The following is an 18,515-nucleotide window of genomic DNA, read 5'->3' as shown; positions in this document are numbered from 1 at the left end:
AGGAAATCAAGACCAGCCTAGCCAACATGGTGAAACCCCGTATCTACTAAAAACACAAAAATTAGCTGAGCATGGTGGCACACACCTGTAATGCCAGCTACTTGGGAGGCTGAGACAGGATAATCGCTTGAATCCGGGAAGTGGAGGCTGCAGGGAGCCAAGATAGTGCCACTGCACTCCCGCCTGGGTGACAGAGTGAAACTCCATGCCCCCCAAAAAATAAAAAAATAAAACCATCAGATCTGTAAGACCTATTCACTACCACGAGAACAGTATGGGGGAAACTCCCCTCATGATTCAATTATCTCCTACCAGGTCCTCCCCACAACACCTGGGAATTATTCAAGATGAGATTTGGGTAGGGACACAGCCAAGCCATGTCACCAATTAAGATGTATTATTATTATTATTTCTTATTAGGAAAGCAATACACAGTCATTGTAAGAGATCTGCAAAATGCAAGAAAAAACACAGGTAGAATAGAGGAGAAAATGTATGCATAGGATTAAAATTAAACTGAGATCCCTCACTGAAATGGGTTGCTTCACCTCTTCTTAGGGAGAATGGACGGGATGCACTCCGCCTCACACTGCCCACTGCCAATGGCCCCCAGGCCCCTGCCCCAGATGCCATGGAGGCTGATGGTGCCTCTTCTCCAGAGGACTCACTCTGAGGATCTGAAAGTCAGCCATGAATGGCCTCTCCATAACACAGAGGAAGAATGAATGAGTTACAGATGCCTGAACTTCACCACCAGAGACAAAACCCCACCCAATCATCACCTTGCAAAAAAACCCTACCAGGCCCTAGCTGTGTGGTCTTAGGCCAGTCACTCGACCATTCAGAGGCCTCATGTCCTTGTCTGAATGTGGGGGATGAGAAGGGTCCCCTGGCTGCACAGGGCCATGGTGACACTCCAACAAAAGGACCCCACCCAGTGCTTCCAATTCTGTGCACTGTTGCTAATAAGAACAGCAAGCATCACCCTCGAAAGCAGCTCCAAGGATGGCCGCTGTGGGCAAGAAGCCATTCTTGTGTCTTTAATACAAAATCAATATATAGGCCAGATGAGGTGGCTCACACTTGTAATCCCAGCACTTTGAGAGGCCAAGGCAAGGAGGATCATTTCAGGTCAGGAGTTCGAGACCAGCCTGACCAACATAGTGAAACCCCATCTTTACTACAAACACAAAAATTAGGCAGGTGGTAGTGGCATGTGCCTGTAATCCCAGCTACTCAGGAAGCTGAGGTAGGAGAATTGCTTGAACCCAGAAGGCAGAGGTTGCAGTGAGCCAAGATCACACCATTGCACTCCAAGCTGGGCAACAGAGCAAGACTGTCTAAAAAAAACAATATATATATATGTCAATAAACAGAAATACGAATGCACTGCTGGATCCCTAAAAGCTGAAAATAAATTAGTTCTGCTTTCATGTTCTTCCAAGTTCGGCCTATGAGCACAACCATCACCTCCTGGGGATTTGATTCCATCCATTGCATATGCTAAAGACAAGATGTCTGTTTTTAAAATCCGTTAATAATCACCAACCTGTCTTTGTGTCCTGGGGATTAACCAAAACCAGGATCTTGTGTTGAGGTTCATCACGGTGCACAGTGCAAAAGCAAACAGATGAAGCTTCAAGTTTCACCTGAAAAAAAATCACAAAATGACCATTTTGTTATTTCATCATAATATGGGCATGGGAAGTTATTTGACATTAATTAGCACAGTGTGCATTGAAAGAACTCTGTTGCACAGAACATGGGCTTAATTTGACAGAACACAGGCACCACAAAAATGGAAACCTTACCCATGCTGAGCTAAACACCAGGGAATTTCAAAAAGTTCTTCTCTCATCTCCCGCCCAGCACACCTTTTCTTCCCTACATCCACATGTCCATCTAGCCACACGTATCGACCTAGACTCCTACTTGTCAGCCAATCACCCTTCAGCTCTCCCTTCCAAACACTTCCTACTGCAACCGCCTTCTGCATCCCAATCCGCCCACCTTGGGTCCAGCTCTTCTCCTAGGGCCCCGGAGGCCACTATATGGACACAGCCTGGGACATGCCCGCCTCCACCGGGATGCCACTCGGGATGCCCTGGCTCAGTCCAGTAGCAGTCTCAAGAAATGCACACCTTTGGCTGGGCGCAGTGGCTCATGCCTGTAATCCCAGCACTTTAGGAGGCAAGGCGGTTGGATCATTTGAGGTCAGGAGTTCAAGACCAGCTTGGCCAACAGAGTGAAACCCCATCTCTACTACAAATACAAAAATTAGCCAGGTGGTAGTGGCATGTGCCTATAATCCCAGCTACTCGGGAGGCTGAGGCAGGAGAATCGCTTGAGCCTGGGAGGCAGAGGTTGCAGTGAGCCAAGATTGCACCACTGCACTGGGCAACAGAGTGAGACCCTGTCTCGAAAGAAAAGAAAAGAAAGAGAAATGCACATGTTCTTTGGTCCCTACAGGCCCAGTCCAGGCTCCCCGTCAGCCCTGGGACAGAGAAGCTCAACTCTGGGCACCTGTTTGTTATATGAGAGAGGAACCAGTATCTCTAATACTGAGATTGTCCGAGAGCCTTCTCTCAAGTACCTAGATCCAAAGCCCTCTTTGTGGTCATCAGACAAAAAGGTCAATGTGCTCTGGTACCAAGTCCGTTTTGAAAACCAAGGACAGGCCAGGTGCAGTGGCTCACGCCTGTAATCCCAACACTTTGGGAGGCTGAGGCAGGTGGATCATGAGGTCAAGAGATGGAGACCATCCCAGCCAACATGGTGAAACCCCGTCTCTACTAAAAATACAAAAACTAGCTGGGCATGGTAATGCTCACCTGTAGTCCCAGCTACTCGGGAGGCTGTGGCAGGAGAATTGCATGATCCTGGGAGGAGGAGGCTGCAGTGAGCCAAGATCACACCACTGCACTCCAGCCTGGTGACAGAGCGAGACTCCGTCTCAGAAAAAAAAAAAGAAAAGAAAAGAAAACCAAGGACGGTATAAGAAAATTACAGCCGGGCGCAGTGGCTCACGCCTGTAATTCCAGCACTTTGGGAGGCCGAGGCGGGTGGATCACGAGGTCAAGAGATCGAGACCATCCTGGTCAACAAGGTGAAACACCGTCTCTACTAAAAATACAAAAATTAGCTGGGCATGGTGGTGCGTGCCTGTAATCCCAGCTACTCGGAGGGCTGAGGCAGGAGAATTGCTTGAACCCAGGAGGCGGAGGTTGCGGTGAGCCGAGATCGCGCCATTGTACTCCAGCCTGGGTAACAAGAGCGAAACTCTGTCTCAAAAAAAAAAAAAAGAAAATTACAAAATAACATGTTGGCTAAGCTAGGCAGGCAGGCTGCTTGTTAAAAGTTGATAGCAGGCCTCCACAGTTTCAGAGAACAATTTCTTAACAAATCCTGCAACCTATAAATGTCTTGGGGCTTCTCAGTCTTTGGCGTCACTTTAAGGAAGAGTTCCCAAGCTGGCCCTCCCAAAGAGTTTGTGTGCAACGTGGTTCATCCACAAGCTAGCTGTTACAGGCCATTAAACCCAACATTTACCAAGCATTGGATCAACATGGAAAGATGGCTGAGTGCAATGGCTCATGCCTATAATCCCAACACTTTGGGAGGCCTCAGTGATCACTTGAGCCCAAGACTTTGAAAACAGCTTGGGCAACATAGTGAGACCCTATCTCTACAAGAAATAAAATATTAGCTGATGTGGTGGCACATGCCTGGAGTACCAACTACTTGGGAGGCTGAGGTGGGACGATCACTTGGAGCCTGAGAGGTAGAGGCTGTAGTGAGCCGTGATCACACCACTGTACTCCAGGCTGGACAACAGAGAGAGACCCTGTCTCAAAAAAAAAAAAAAAGAAAAGAAAAAGAAAAAGATGCTTATTACAAACCACATTGTATTCAGAAAATCATCTCTATTTTTTAGGAATTGCAAAAATACAAAAGCCAAAAGCAAACACATTAAAATGTTCACAGCAGTTAACTATGGGTGATTTTATTTTCTCCATCCTCTGTAACAGTTGCTAAATATTAAATGATGAGCATGTACTGTTTTATAATCAGAAAAATTGACAAGTATTAACATTATTGTATTTTCAATGTGACACGACAATTTCAAGACTGAAAAAGGAATTAATTGTCAAAAGGAAATATTTTTAGGACCAAAGTGAAATTACATGACATATCCTCAAACCACTTCTTTATCTTTTTGTTTTGAAAACTTCTTTGCATTCAAAAAGAAAAGTTAAACCCTAGAAAAGTAATAAGGAGGTCTAATATCATTCCAAATTAGACTACTTCAACATCCTAAAAGGCAGAAGACAGCTCCCATTTCTTTTTTTTTTTCTTTTTTGAGACAGAGCCTTGTTCTGTCATCCAGGCTGGAGTGCAGTGGCATGCTCTCAGCTCACTGCAATCTCTGCCTCCCAGGTTCAAGAGATTCTCCTGCCTCAGCCTCCCGAGTAGCTGGGATTACAGGCACCCACCATCACATCTTGCTAATTTGTTTGTATTTTTAGTAGAGACGGGGTTTCACCATATTGGCCAGGCTGGTCTTGAACTCCTGGCCTCAGGTGATCTGCCCACCTTGGCCTCCCAAAGTGCTGGGATTACAGGTGTAAGCCACCATGCCCAGCTGAAACTTTCTTCTTTTAGAAAGTGAAAAGGCAGATAGGTATAAAGTCATTTCACATTTCTATCACATTAAAACAACTTAATTTTAGTAGCTGTCTTATGTTTTCGCTAATAACACTAAAATTCTTCACTCACAGCATACTACATATTGGGGTGGGGTGAAAGTAATGTAATCCATAAATACATGTGAAATAAAAGCAGATGATAGAAATTGCCTCCTAATGCACTTCACGGCTAACTCTTGTAATTCTACCCACTTCTGAGATGACCTAGCACCCCCACACTCCATGCCACCCTGCCCCTCACCATCCTGGCTCATTAAGCCCCTAGCCTTGACCTAGCGTTTGCCTTTTTGGCTTAATGGCCACTAGAGGGCGCTGGAAGCGTGTGAGGACCAGGACCTCCCTCTGCAGATCAAAAACGTGGAGGCTTTTGATCACCAATGAGCGCTGGATTCTTCTGGGAGTGACTGCGAGCTAGCATCTCCAAAATCTCAAGGAAGCCACACAATAAACTGTACAAGCCATTGTTTTCATTGACTCAGGAATAACTTCAGTGCAATGAAATAAAACCCTGTCTTTCTCAAGCAGCTTTGCCGGCCAGATAACAGTATCTGGTAGGAGTGAAACTGTATCCATATAAAACAAGAAGACTGTCTCCTTCAACAGATTAGCCTCAAATCTGAAGAAAAAAAAAAAAAAGGAGGGTGCTGACATAGGTGTTACCCAAGATTTACATATACCCTTTACTTACTGCAGGGAGGGAAATAATGATCTCAAAAGTAACACAATTCTGGCCGGGCGCAGTGGCTCACGCCTATAATTCCAGCACCTTGGGAAACCAAGGCAGGTAGATCACAAGGTCAGCAGTTCAAGACCAGCCTACCCAACATGATGAAATCCCGTCTCTACTCAAAATACAAAAATTAGCTGGGTGTGGCGGCGCACACCTGTAATCCCAGCTACTCAGAAGGCTGAGGCAAGAGAATCACTTGAACCCGGGAGGCGGAGGTTGCAGTGAGCCAAGATCACGTCACTGCACTCCAGCCTGGACAACAGAGTGAGACTCTGTCTCAAAAAAAAAAAAAAAAAGTAACACAATTTTAATATTTCACCCACAATTTTACTGTTCTAACAAATGGTTTTCATTTCTGTTTCTTTCCAGTCCCTACTCACAATGCATAGAATTTAATCAGTGCTAAAAATCAAAATTGGTATCACTTCATTCCAAATCACAAAGTTTTGGGACTGAATCGAACCTTGGAGACTGAAGACCAACTAATCCTCTCATTTACAAATGGGGAAACTGAGGGAGCTAGGCATCACACACAGTATCTCATAACAACACTATAGGGTATGTATTGTTATTGTCCCAGGTCTAGATATGACACTACCAAGGCCAGAGAGATTAAGACACTTGCTTGAAGTCACACAGCTGGTAAGTGAGTGGTAGACATTCACACAGGCTGTCTGGCTCACTGACTGGCAGCTCTGGAGAATCCCCATGCATGATTCATTCTTCTTCTCAGGGTGTGCTTATTCTAATATTCACCCCAGAAGGGTTTTCTTTTAATCTATCATATTCTTTCAATAACATTCTACTCTGTAAATTAGATTTTACAGAGCTCTTTGCCAAGGAAGATCACACTTACCTGCTCCCCAGTGGGAAGACAGAAAACCTCAGACGAGGCCCCAGCTCCTTCCCCAAGTGCGGTGTAGCAAGCCAGGGCCGCTTTCCGATGCGTGTCAGGGTCATCGTCCAAAACATCTACTGGGTACACGCCTGCTGCGGTCAAAGAGGCAAGAAGGGACATTAGTTTGACTCTTTTGTGAAATGAAAGTAACTTATTTCTTGAGAACTTGTTTAAAAAGTGAACACTTGCTTTAAAAATTATGTTCACCTATTTTTTTTTTTTTTGAAGTCGCAGTCTCACTCTGTCACCCAGGCTGGAGTGCAGTGGCATGATCTCGGCTCACTGCAATCCCCACCTCCTGGGTTCATGCAATTCTCCTGCCTCAGCCTCCCGAGTAGCTCGGACAACAAGCGTGCACCACCATGCCTGGCTAATTTTTCTATTTTCAGTGGAGACAGGGTTTCAGCATGTTGGTCAGGTTGGTCTCGAACTCCTGACCTCAAGTGATCCACCCACCTCGGCCTCCCAAGTGCTGGGATTACAGGCATGAACCACCACACCCAGCCATGTTCACCTATTTTTTTTTAAATTTTAATTTTTTTAGAGATAGGGTCTCGCTATGTTGCCCAGGCTGGACTTGAACTCCTGGGCTCAAGTGATCGTCTCACCCCAGCCTCTGAAGTAGCTGGGACTATAGGCACATTACACCATGCCTGGCTCACCTATCTTTTTAAAAACTTAAAAAAAAAAAACAGCAGCACAGCAGAAGGTACCAAAGAACATAGTGGACATTCCTGATGGCAGGGTTGGCCTCAACCCCAAGGAGATGAAGCGAGCCCCCTTAGATGGCTGTAGAGTCAGCCGAGAGCCCATGTAGACACGCTGGAACCCTAAGCATGAGACTAGCGGGATAGAACTTGATAACTTTGTCAAAATCCAGCTTGCGTTATTATTTTGCTAGTTTACATTGGCCATGAAGCTTCATGAGATTGTGCCGATTCTTCTGCTTTAATTGAGCTACTCTTTGTAAGACTCTGTAAGAACAGTGCCAGTATGAATTCTAAAACTACACATCCATACACAGATGGGCGAGCGTACATATTAATGTGCTGGTTATTCTTCAACTCTTGCTCTGTGTCTCTTTCCTCTCACCTTACTTTTGGGGAAAACTTATATCCTTGAATACTCAGACAATTTTTTTTTTGAGACAGAATCTCGATTGGTCTCCCAGGCTGGAGTGCAGTGGTGTGATCTCGGTTCACTCCAACCTTGGCCTCCAGGGTTCAAGTGATTCTTGTGCCCCAGCCTCCCAAGTAGCTGAGAATACAGGTGTGCACCATCACGCCTGGCTAGATTTTGTATTTTTAGTAGATCCGGGGTTTCACCATGTTGGCCAGGCTGGTCTTGAACTCCTAACCTCAAGTGATCCACCTGCCTCAGCCTCCCAAAGTGCCGGGATTACAGGCACAAGCCACCGCACCTAGCCAGATCAAACAAAATTGATAGCATCCAACTTCAGCTGAGAAGCAGCAGTCAGTTTCCCACTCTGCAGCGACCAACGATTGTGGCTGGCATGTCCCCAAGTGGGGATGGGGCTGTATCCCCAATCTGTGGACCCCACCTCAGCCTCCGATTCACCTCTTGAGCATCCCACAGGGGAAGGAGGTTGCCGCAGCAACTACCTCCTCTTCCTCCTCCTCCTCCTCCTCCTCCTCCTCCTCCTCTAAGATAAGCCTGGACGTAAACGCCCACATGGAGCCCCTTGTGGAAAAGCAGCTTCCCCCGCTTATTTCTGAAGCACTGTTCCCCCTGCCAATCACTTTTCTGGAATCAAAGACTGCAAAAAGTGGCATGTCTTCAGTCCACCAAGTTTGCCTAGGAAGAATCTCACTGCTGGGAGTAGTTCCTGGAGGGGAAGGCTCCTAACTTTGGAGGATGTTAAGAGCTTCTGTGGACCAGGACACAGCCTCTGCAGAAGCCCAGCCTCCTTGTCCCTCACTTTCCAGGGTGAAAATGTCATGGGCATGCAGAGTGGTAAATAAATAGCTGAGTAAACACATTTTCACATTCTTCCAGCTCCCTGGCCTGAACTGAACCTACAGGCCTTCCCTACTTCTGACTGGTCCCCGGTGCACCGCTTGGGAGCCAGATGGATCCACGATGGCACCCCAGTTCGTGGGTGCCACTCAGGGACCACTCAGATCTGCCATAAAGACCAAATTGGGCCTGCATTGCCTCTCTCCTACCGCCCTGACATTCATCCCTTAGCTCAGAGCCTCAGCATCTTTTTTTTCTTTTCCTTTTCCTTTTTCTTTTTTTTTTTTTTTGAGACATGGTCTTACTGTGTCACCCAGGCTGGAGTGCAGTGGTACGATTTCAGCTCACCACAGCCTCAACTTCCCAGGCTCCAGGGCTCCTCCCACCTCAGCCCCCTGAGCAGCTGGGGCTACAGGCACAAGCCACCATGCCCGCACAATATCTGTTGTTGTTGGTGGTGGTTTTTTGTTTTTGTTTTTTGTAGAGAGAGGGTTTTGCCATGTTGGCCAGGCCAGGCTGGTCTCAAACTCCTGAACTCAAGTGATCCACCAACTTCAGGCTCCCAAAGTGCCGGGGTTATGAGTGTAGCCAGGCCCTCAGCATCTCCTAACAACTACCTGCTCCATCCATCCATCCATCCATCCATCCATCTGCCCTCCCCCATCACCAATTAAAATAACAACAGCAGCTGATGTTTTTTGGGCTCCAGTTGCCAACAAGATGCCAACAGCTCCACATCCATGATCTCACTGAATCCTGCTTACCTCATTTACAGAAGAGGAAACTGAGGCATCTAGAGGATAATGCCTGGCCAGCAAGGGCAGCACTGGGTCATGAGCCCAGGTCTGATTTCAAAATCAGCGTAAAACAATCAGATTGTGCTACTGACCCAATTAAAACAGTTCGCTTTACCAAGCTCAAATGCCATTTAAAAGTCCTAGGTCAGGCCAGGCACAGTGGCTCAAGCCTGTAATCCCATAACTTTGTGAAGGAGGATCACCTGAGGTCAGAAGTTCGAGACCAGCCTGGCCAACTTCGTGAAACCCCGTCTCTACTAAAAATACAAAAATTAGCCAGGCGTGGTGGTATGCGCCTGTAGTCCCAGCTACTCAGGAGGCTGAGGCAGGAGAATCGCTTGAGCCTGGGAGGCAGAGGGTACAGTGAGTTGAGATTGCACCACTGCACTCTAGCCTGGGTTACAAGAGTGAAGCTGTCTCAAAAAAATAAAATAAATAAATCCAAGGTCCCTCCCCTTCAGCACTCAGGGTGCCCCATGGCCCCGCTGCAGGGCGGCTCTCTCTGCCTGTCCATCCTCAAGACCCGTCTCAAATGCACCCAGCACTCCTGAAGCCTTTCTGGAGCCCCAAAACACAAGGGCAAGGACTCTGGGGGACACTGAGTCCTGTGTTCTGCCTAAGATAGGATAAGCATATGTGGGCCACATCCTCTGTCTTGAAGGACCCCCTAACTCACACCTCAACTCTGTCTCAGAGCGGTCACCCCCCACAACTCACAACAATGAGAGGAGCTGGGGCATGCGGAGTACCGCACAGCTCCCTGCCCTCCCCAGCCCACTATGAAGACCCCTTCCCATGCTTTTCCCATCCGAAGCACTTAGTCCATTTGGGTGGTTGTTCAACTGAGCTCTCTGTTCAAACTACTATTTGTTTCAACTAGTTGGGCAAGTGGCTTCCCACAGACTAAAATAAGATTCACTGAATGTTCAAAGAAATTCAGAAAAACAGGCCGGTTACAGTGGCTCACACCAGTAATCCCAGCACTTCGGGAAACCGAGGCAGGCAGATCACGAGGTCAGGAGTTCGAGACCAGCCTGACCAACATGGTGAAACTCCGTCTCTACTAAAAATACTAAAATTAGCTGGGTGTGGTGCTGCATACCTGTAATACCAGCTACTCAGGAGGCTGAGGCAGGTCCCACTTGAACCTGGGAGGTGGAGGTTGCAGTGAGCCGAGATCATGCCACTGCATTCCAGCCTCAGCAACAGAGTGAGATTCTGTCTCAAAAAACAAAGAAAAAGAGAAACAAGCTGGAGAGAGGGTTGCTTCCACCTTGGGGCCCACACGCGTACCGCATGCTCCTCCCACAAAACCAACTTCAATAGTTAACTCTCAAAACACACCCAGGAACTCCAGCGTTAAGGGGCAACTGGAGATCTGGCCTTGATTGTCACTCTGTTGCTGGCCCTGTGTTCTGGGAAAGATGTTTGTCAGATCTGGACCGCCCGTCTCCTGCAGCAAGTTTAACAGAAGAGCATGATTAACCAGCCCCATGAAGATGCTGACCTTGGCCCCTTGTGAATTCACCTGCCAGGGGGGTGCGAAGACACTGTGGTCATTTGGGTTTGCAGGGAGGGGGCACCTCACCCCAGGCCATCAGGCCTGAGGCCTGGCTGCTCAGGGACCCAGAGAAGCTCCTGCCTTGTTCTTGCAGGCAGCCCAGGATTGCCTGGCATCGTTTCTGGTCACGTGTGATCAGGAGAAATGCAATGAATGTTTTACTTCTTCCACACCATGAAATCGTTTCCCCAGTAGGTTATGCTGCGGGGCCTGTTGGACTCCCTCAAAGAACTCAGTGGGCTGTACCCCAGGACACCCTCTGCCCCAGAGCTCTAGTGGCTGGCCACCCAAAAGGCCACAGGGACAGGGAGTGTTCTCAGCACTGAAGCTACCAGGATCAGCAGACACAGCCCAGCTCCATGATCCTGAGAGTGGGTGCAGTATCAGGTCCATCTCTGGAGAGCAGGGTCCCCAAGGCCACATAAATTAACCCTCCCAGACCACAGCAAACTGGGGGAGCGCTTAATGCTCACAAAGTCATGTGGCACCCAGAGGCTTGTTTCCCTTTTAAAGATTGAAAGCAGGATGCAGTCCCCTGTGTCCCCAGGAAGGAGAGCCACAGAGCAGGTGCCAGGGCCACCTCTCCCAGGCCTTCCCTCAACCCAGCCTGGGAGACGGGGACAAGGGGCACCAGACTGAGGCCTGCAGCTCTAACCCACACAAAGGCCCCAGGCTGCCCAGTATTTTTGCTCAAATTCATTTTCTTCCCTGAGGGATACTTCTCGCTTCCACGGATGTTTGGGTTGGCTTTCTGGAAAACTGGGTGGGAATGAAAATAGGAGCTGCTTAAGGCATGAGACAGAGGGGAGGGGGGATGCAACACTCACTAGGAAGAAAGATTCTCCTCCCCAGCCCAGGAGAAAGAAACCCCCCCTCATTACCCAAGAGGAGGCCCCCTTGATCACCAACCCAGGAAGAATAAACACGTACACACAAACACACACACACACACACCCCACCCTGCCCTGCCCCAGGAGGAAGGAAACTCCTCTCCCCCGCTCAGAACCCCCTCACTCCCCAAAAACCCGCAAGGCTGAGGCTTAGGAAGTAAACAAGTCCAGGGGCTGGGGGCCCAGCCAGGCCGCCACACTCACTCTGCTGGTGACGGCAGGCACAGGCTTCCAGATGTGAAATGCTAAGAGGCTTTAATGGCTTCAACTGAACAGGAAATATTTTTCCAAAGCCAAAAGAATGTAATCTTTTCAGTACAACGTAAAATGCTTTTATGAAAAAGGCACACAGTCAAGATGATAATTCACTGCAGACTGTAAAGAAATTGAAACCCTCCAGCAAACCCCAAATTTAAGAATTCCCTTTAAGCATAGGTTGGCATAGTTACCTTAAAAACAAAAATAATGGTATTTCTTAAAGTGTTTTTAGGGAAAATATTTAAAATCATTCAGAATCTTTGTATCAAAGCTTGGGTTCTCAGGGTTGCATCAATAGCATGATTCACTCCCCCAGCCACTGCCTGTCCCATCAGCCACCACCATGGCTGTGTCAGCCACTGCTGATCGGTCCAGCGAGGCCTAATGTCCCAGGCCCTCCCTAGCCCCTTTTGGTCCTTCCTATGTAAACTGCAATGTCAACTAATGAAGACCTTGAAAGGGATCAATGTTCTGCAATTAATCATTGATTTAGTATCACTTGCAAAATAGTCTCTCCAAAGACTGCCTTACCCACAAAGGTTAGGAAAATCTTTTCATTTTAGCAAATGTTATTTTTCTCATACGGGCCCATTATTTTAAGAAACATTACCAAAGATATTTTAAATTTTACTAGCCCCACTCTTAGAAACTTGGACTTTGCTTAAAGCCACTACCTGGCAGTAACTATGAAGCAATATGTCATGGGAAAGACTGGCTGAAATCACTTGATTTTTTTAATAATGTGGGCTATCATTCTTCAACTACAGTAAGAACAATTCTTTTTTTTTGTAAGAACAATTCTTGATCAGGACAATGTGAACACATTTTTAAGAATACAAAATTATGAAGTAGTATTCAAGTCTTTTTTTTTTTTATTTTTTGAGGCAGGGTCTCGCTCTGTTGCCCAGGCCAGGTGCAGTGGCACAATCACAGCTCATTGCAGCCTCCACCCCATAGACTCAAACAATCCTCCTGCCTCATTTTTTTACTTTTTTGTGTGTGGAGACAAAGTCTCACTACAGGCTGGTCTCAAACTCCTGTGCTCAAGAGATCCTCCCATCTCAGCCTACCAAAGTGCTCGCTGGGCTTACAGGTGTGAGCCACTGCACCTGGCCATCAAGTCATATATACATATATATATATTTTGATGGAGTTTCACTCTTACCGCCCAGGTTACAGTACAATAGTGCTATCTCGGCTCACTGCAACCTCCTCCTCCCGGATTTAAGTGATTCTCCTGTCTCAGCCTCCCAAGTAGCTAGGATTACAGGCACCCACCACCACATTGCATTTTGAGTAGAGACGGGGTTTCACCATGTTGGACAGGCTGGTCTCAAGCTCCTGAACTCAGCTGATCCACCCACCTTGGCCTCCCAAAGTGCTAGGATTACAGGCGTGAGCCACCGCGCCCGGCCTCAAGTCATATTTTTAAACAATAGTTACGAATAGATATTGCTTATACAATAATATCTTTTTTATTTTGGTTTTTATTTTTTCACATAGGTGGTCTGTTTCTTTCTTCACAAATCAATTTTCTTGTAAAAGGAATTTATCATAGAAGAAATCCTTATTAAATAAGAAACCTGCCCTGTGGGGGTTAAATAACTAATTTTGGGCTTAGCAGAGAGCATGAAAATTAATTTCTTATCAGAAAGAAGACAACACCAGAAAATACAGGAAGCTTGTGGCAAGCACTCTGCAGGGGTCTGGACCCAGGTGTTCTTCACACCCATAGTGGCGGAGTAGCATATAAAAGGAGAAGCATTCTAAATGCCACCTCAGCAGCTCAGAATCCAGAACCAGAAATACCCCGATTTCTAGTGAGGTGTGCACTTCACAGCACAGTCAGGTCCCCAGAGCTACGTGTCCTTAAGCTGCATACTTTAAGAAAACTCAATACTCACAAATACACACTTCATTCTAAGCCTACAAACCTCACCACAGGATGCTTTAAAGCTCAGAGCTGCTGGGCACAGCGGCTCACGCCTGTAATCTCAGCACTTTGGGAGGCCGAGGTGGGTGGATCACCTGAGGTCGGGAGTTTGAGACCAGTCCGACCAACATGGAGAAACCTCATCTCTACTAAAAATACAAAATTAGCCAGGCGTGGTGGCGGGTGCCTGTAATCCCAGCTATTCGGGAGGCTGAGGCAGGAGAATCACTTGAACCCAGGAGGCGAAGGATGCAGCAGTGAGCTGAGATCGCATCATTGCACTCCAGCCTGGGCAACAAGAGTCAAACTCTGCCCCAAAAAACAAAAGAAAAGAAAGAAAGAAACTCAGAGTTACTTTTAACTTAAAGTATGCTTATGCTTAATTTTCTTTTTTTAAAGGGGGGCTGTGAGATTCAGTAAGGAATGCCCACAGTTGTGCATGGCAGTGCCTGGCATTTGTTTAATATCAAAGAAAGTGAGGTTTTGGTACAGTCATCACTACAACCTTCCTGGTATAACGCTGGCCTTTTCTCAAGTGTATCTGTGGAACTCTAGCTCCACAAGCTATGTTTGAGATATGCTCCTGAAAGGGGATTTCTGAAGTCAGCAAGATTAGAAAAGGGTGGCATTCCGCACCTATGAGAAATCGAGGACTAGCCAGTTACAGTGGCTCACACCTGTAATCCCATAACTTTGGGAGGCCAAGGTGGGCAGATCACAAGGTCAAGAGATGGAGACCATCCTGGCCAACATGATGCAACTCCATCTCTACTAAAAATGCAAAAATTAGCTAGGCGTGGTCACGTGAGCCTGTAGTCCCAGCTACTCGGGAGGCTGAGGCAGGAGAATTGCTTGAACCTGCCTGGGAGGCGGAGGTTGCAGTGAGCCAAGATAGCGCCATTGCACTCCAGCCTGGGCAACAGAGCGAGACTCCATCTCAAAAAAAAGAAAAAAAGAAAGAAAAAAGAAATCGAGGACTTTTGGAAATCCTGCAACAACAGAGTTTGCTTAACTCATCATTTATTTCCCAAACGCATTTAACTAGAGACCCTTTGTCCCAGAACATTGACAGGTTACAAAGCCACCTTGGAGAAGAGTGCTTTGGAATGATGTCACAGTGGAAGGACCCATCGCTATCAGACAGAGGGCAAGCAGGCAAGCGCCCGGAGTTCAAGGTCAGAGCGTAAGCACTCATGGCCATTTGAAAGAGCCATAGTGACAGCGGTACATCCCTCTATATACAAGAGGAGAGAACAGAAGGTAAGGCAAATAAACACTTGGATATTTTTGTTGTTTTTTGAAGAGCATCTGATTGCCAAAATATTCTTAGCAAAGAATATTTTTTTTTTAAGTTGGAAGACAGAATGTAGAATATGTTAGAATTTCTTGAGCAGATGAGCAAAATTGTCAGGGAATGAGGAGGCGCTGCTGGAGGTCTGCAGGTGGTGGCGGTGAAGTTCTTATTAGCCGGTAATTGACAGGCAGCCCGTTGCTCTGTTATCACATATTTAGTATTGGCCAACTTGCAACTTGTCATTGCCTTGGCTGAGAATAAATCACTTGTCCCAAATCTAAGAAGGTAAAATATGCAGATGACTTTCTGAGCCACCCATGCAAAGGTTTATATAATCCCAATTGCTTTTAATAAGAAGGTCTCGTAATCTGAGCATCGATACCTCTTACTTTTAGGCACTTTTACAAGAATAAAACTATTTTTTCTCTTTGAATCACTCAGAAGGAGATGAGGTGGGACTAAAACATACAGTTCCTTTTGCATTCAAAGAGGTGTCATGTCTGGGGACCAACAGGTCTCCATTTGGGGCAGACAGGAGGATATAACACCTCAAATACCTGCTTCCTTTTGAATGATAACCAAAGACCGGTCCTCACCTTACACTGTGCAGGAAGCTCAGGCATCCCTCACCGCTGACCATGAGCCAGCCCATCCTGCGGTCATCATGATGGTACCCTATTTGTCTAACCTTTACCAGGAAGGAAGAGGGCTTTGGCACAGGCACAGGACAACACGGAAAGCCTGACTCTTCATATCCCGAATTTAATTGACCAGGAACTTATAAAAATACCAAGTCCCAGTGTCAGTAACACCACAACACCATATGGTGGCCCCAAAGCTGGTGGGAAAATGCTGTGGTGGAACAAGTGTCCGGCGTGGATCCGGAGCCCTAAACCACACAGCACACATGAAAAGAAAAACAACTCCTCGTCACCATAATCCGCTTACCCATTAGTCACAGAAAAACAACATTTCTCAGAACTTACCCCAAAATTGTGTCTATCAATGCACTTTATGAACTGTCATCCAAAAATCACATCCTTACATGTTCATCTATTACATTTGAAACAATAAAACCTTTAAAAAGGAAAAAAATGTTTTTCTCTTTGGCATGCCTAGCTCTGTGCAAGCAATGAAGAGACTTGAAAGCACACTGGTCCTCGTCCGTACAGCCCAGTTCTGGATTAAGTTGGTGCACACTGTCTAAGCACTTGGACTCCAGATATGCAGCACTTCAAAAACGAATGGTGTTGAATGTGTTTATCTTAAACTCAGACAATGATTTACTCAGGGAAAATGCAGTCGCTTCCAAATAATTGGAAATGTATTAAGATGACTACATTTTTACAAGGGCACTGAACTCATTTGTGTAAAACCGGAAAGTAAATGAGGAAGTACATGCAGAATACTAATATTTGCATCAAGTTTGCAATATTGATACCAACTCAGTTTTAAATTGAAGAAACAGTAAAGGAATGTAACATTCCACCTTCTACAGATAAACAATATTTCCGAAGTACTTACTGGGAGAAAATGGAAGGTACTATAAAACATGGTGACATGTTCCTCTAATAAAATGTACTCTTTTCAACCTTGTATTTGCATAGCATTTTCCAGTTTACCAAGGGCTTTCACATTTCCTCTCTTGTTTGAAACTTACATCAACCCTATGAAGGCAATGAAGCAGGAAACCCTAACCCCATTTTTCAGGTGTGGAAACGGAAGTTCAAAAACAAGAAGTTATGAGTAATGAGGCTGGGGTTCAAACCCAGCTCTTGAGATTTCTAGCACAGCCTTCACTGATTCACCTACTTAACTCATTTCTATTGTCCTACCTACACGCTGTGCAAATGGCAGCCAGCGCTCGGCAGAGCACTGTTGAAAATACCACTGAACTAACTTGCACACCCACGTCCATAGCAGTGTTATTCACAATAGCCCAAAGATAGAAGCAACTCAAGTGTCATTGATGGGCGAGTGGATAAACAGAATATGGTACACATATACAATGGAATATTATTCAGACCTAAAAAGGAAGGGAATTCTGACGCATGTTACTACATGGATGAACTTTCAGGACATTATGCTAAGTGAAATAAGCCAGTCACAAAAGGGCAGGTTCTGAATGATTCCACTTATATCGTGCCACTGCACTCCAGCCTGGGCAACAGAGGTACCTAAAATAGGCAAATTCACAGAGACAGAAAATAGAATAGAAATTATCAGGGGTTTCCGGAAAGGAAGAATAGGGAATTTTGTTTAATGTTTGCAGAGTTTCTGTTTGGGATGATTTAAAAAGCCCTGGAGATGGATGGTGCTGAAGCTTGGACAACAATGTGAATTTACTTAATGCCAGTTAAAAATGGCTAAGATGGTAAATTTTATGTTATGTATCTTTTAACACAATAAATAAAATGTTGGCTGGGCATAGTGGCTCCGTAATCCCAGCACTTTGGGAGGCTGAGGTGGGTGGATCACCTGAGGTCAGGAGTTTGAGACCAGCCTGGCCAACATGGTGAAACCCTGTGTCTACTGAAAATACAAATAATTAGCTGGGCGTGGTGGCGTGTGCCTGTAATCCCAGCTACTCAGGAGGCTGAGGCAGGAGAATCACTTGAACACAGGAGGCAGAGGCTACAGTGAGCTGAGATCACACCACTGTACCCCAGCCTGGGCAACAAGGGAGAAACTCCGTCTCAAAAGAAAATAAAAAATAAAATGTTAAAAAAAACTGCATATCTAGCCCCTTCCTTCAAAAGTTTCGTTTTATGTGGAAAAATATGACACATTATTATTTTAGAATGTTTCACAGAGTTAAAATATATATAACATAAAGTTTATCACTTAAACAGTTTTAAGTATACAGTTTTGTGGCATTATGTACATTCACACTGTTGTGCAATCATCACCACCGCCTATCTCCAGAACCTTCTCAGTTTACCCAGTAAACTTCTGTACTCCCTGTTCCAGTGACTAACCCTCCCTGGCAACAGCCATCCCACTTTCTGACTCTATCAATATCACTACTCTAGGTACTTCATATAAGTGGAATCTTACAATATTTGTCTTTTTGCAACTGGTTAATTTCATATACCATAATGTCTTCAAGGTTCATCCAGTTGAAGTACATGTAAGAATGTTCTTCATTTGTAAAGCTGAATAATATTTTTTTCAGATTATTAGGTTTATTGAAACTATCCTCTTTTTATTATGTGATTCGACCACACTTTGTTTATCCATTCGCCCAGCAATGGACACTGGGGTGTTTCCACCTCCTGGCTATTGTGAAGAAGGCTGCTGTGAACACAGGTGTACAAATATCTGTTCACGTCCCTGCTTTCAAGTATTTTGGGTATATATCCAGAAGCAGGATTGCTGGATCATACAGTAATTTTATGTTTAATTTTTTGGGGAACTGTCACAGTGTTTTCTGCAGCAGTGATACCATTTTATATTTCTATCAGCAACGCA

The 18,515-nt window shown here is 45.8% G+C and overlaps 1 protein-coding gene across 9 annotated transcripts in view; it reads right to left on the bottom strand.

Moving 5' to 3' along the window:
• Nucleotides 1-18,515, bottom strand: part of FAM169B (Protein) — a 92,469-nt gene that overhangs the window by 62,029 nt on the left and 11,925 nt on the right. For 6 of the 9 annotated variants that reach the window (XM_064376258.1, XM_064376257.1, XM_012438703.3 and 3 more), the window contains exons 2-3: nucleotides 6,293-6,426; nucleotides 1,550-1,649 (exon numbers count right to left, since the gene is read on the bottom strand). In XM_064376258.1, the coding sequence (XP_064232328.1) occupies nucleotides 1,550-1,649; nucleotides 6,293-6,426 (234 nt within the window). Of the gene's footprint in view, nucleotides 1-1,549; nucleotides 1,650-6,292; nucleotides 6,427-10,452; nucleotides 10,497-18,515 lie in introns of those variants that run through there. The other 3 variants (XM_064376262.1, XM_012438704.3, XM_064376259.1) reach the window with 3 other exon arrangements.

The sequence above is a fragment of the Aotus nancymaae genome, unplaced genomic scaffold (assembly GCF_030222135.1).
Source record: "Aotus nancymaae isolate 86718 unplaced genomic scaffold, 86718_ANA_hifiasm-v0.15.2.pri h1tg000014l, whole genome shotgun sequence".
NCBI lineage: Eukaryota > Metazoa > Chordata > Mammalia > Primates > Aotidae > Aotus > Aotus nancymaae.
This window is presented reverse-complemented; position numbering and strand designations above follow the sequence as displayed.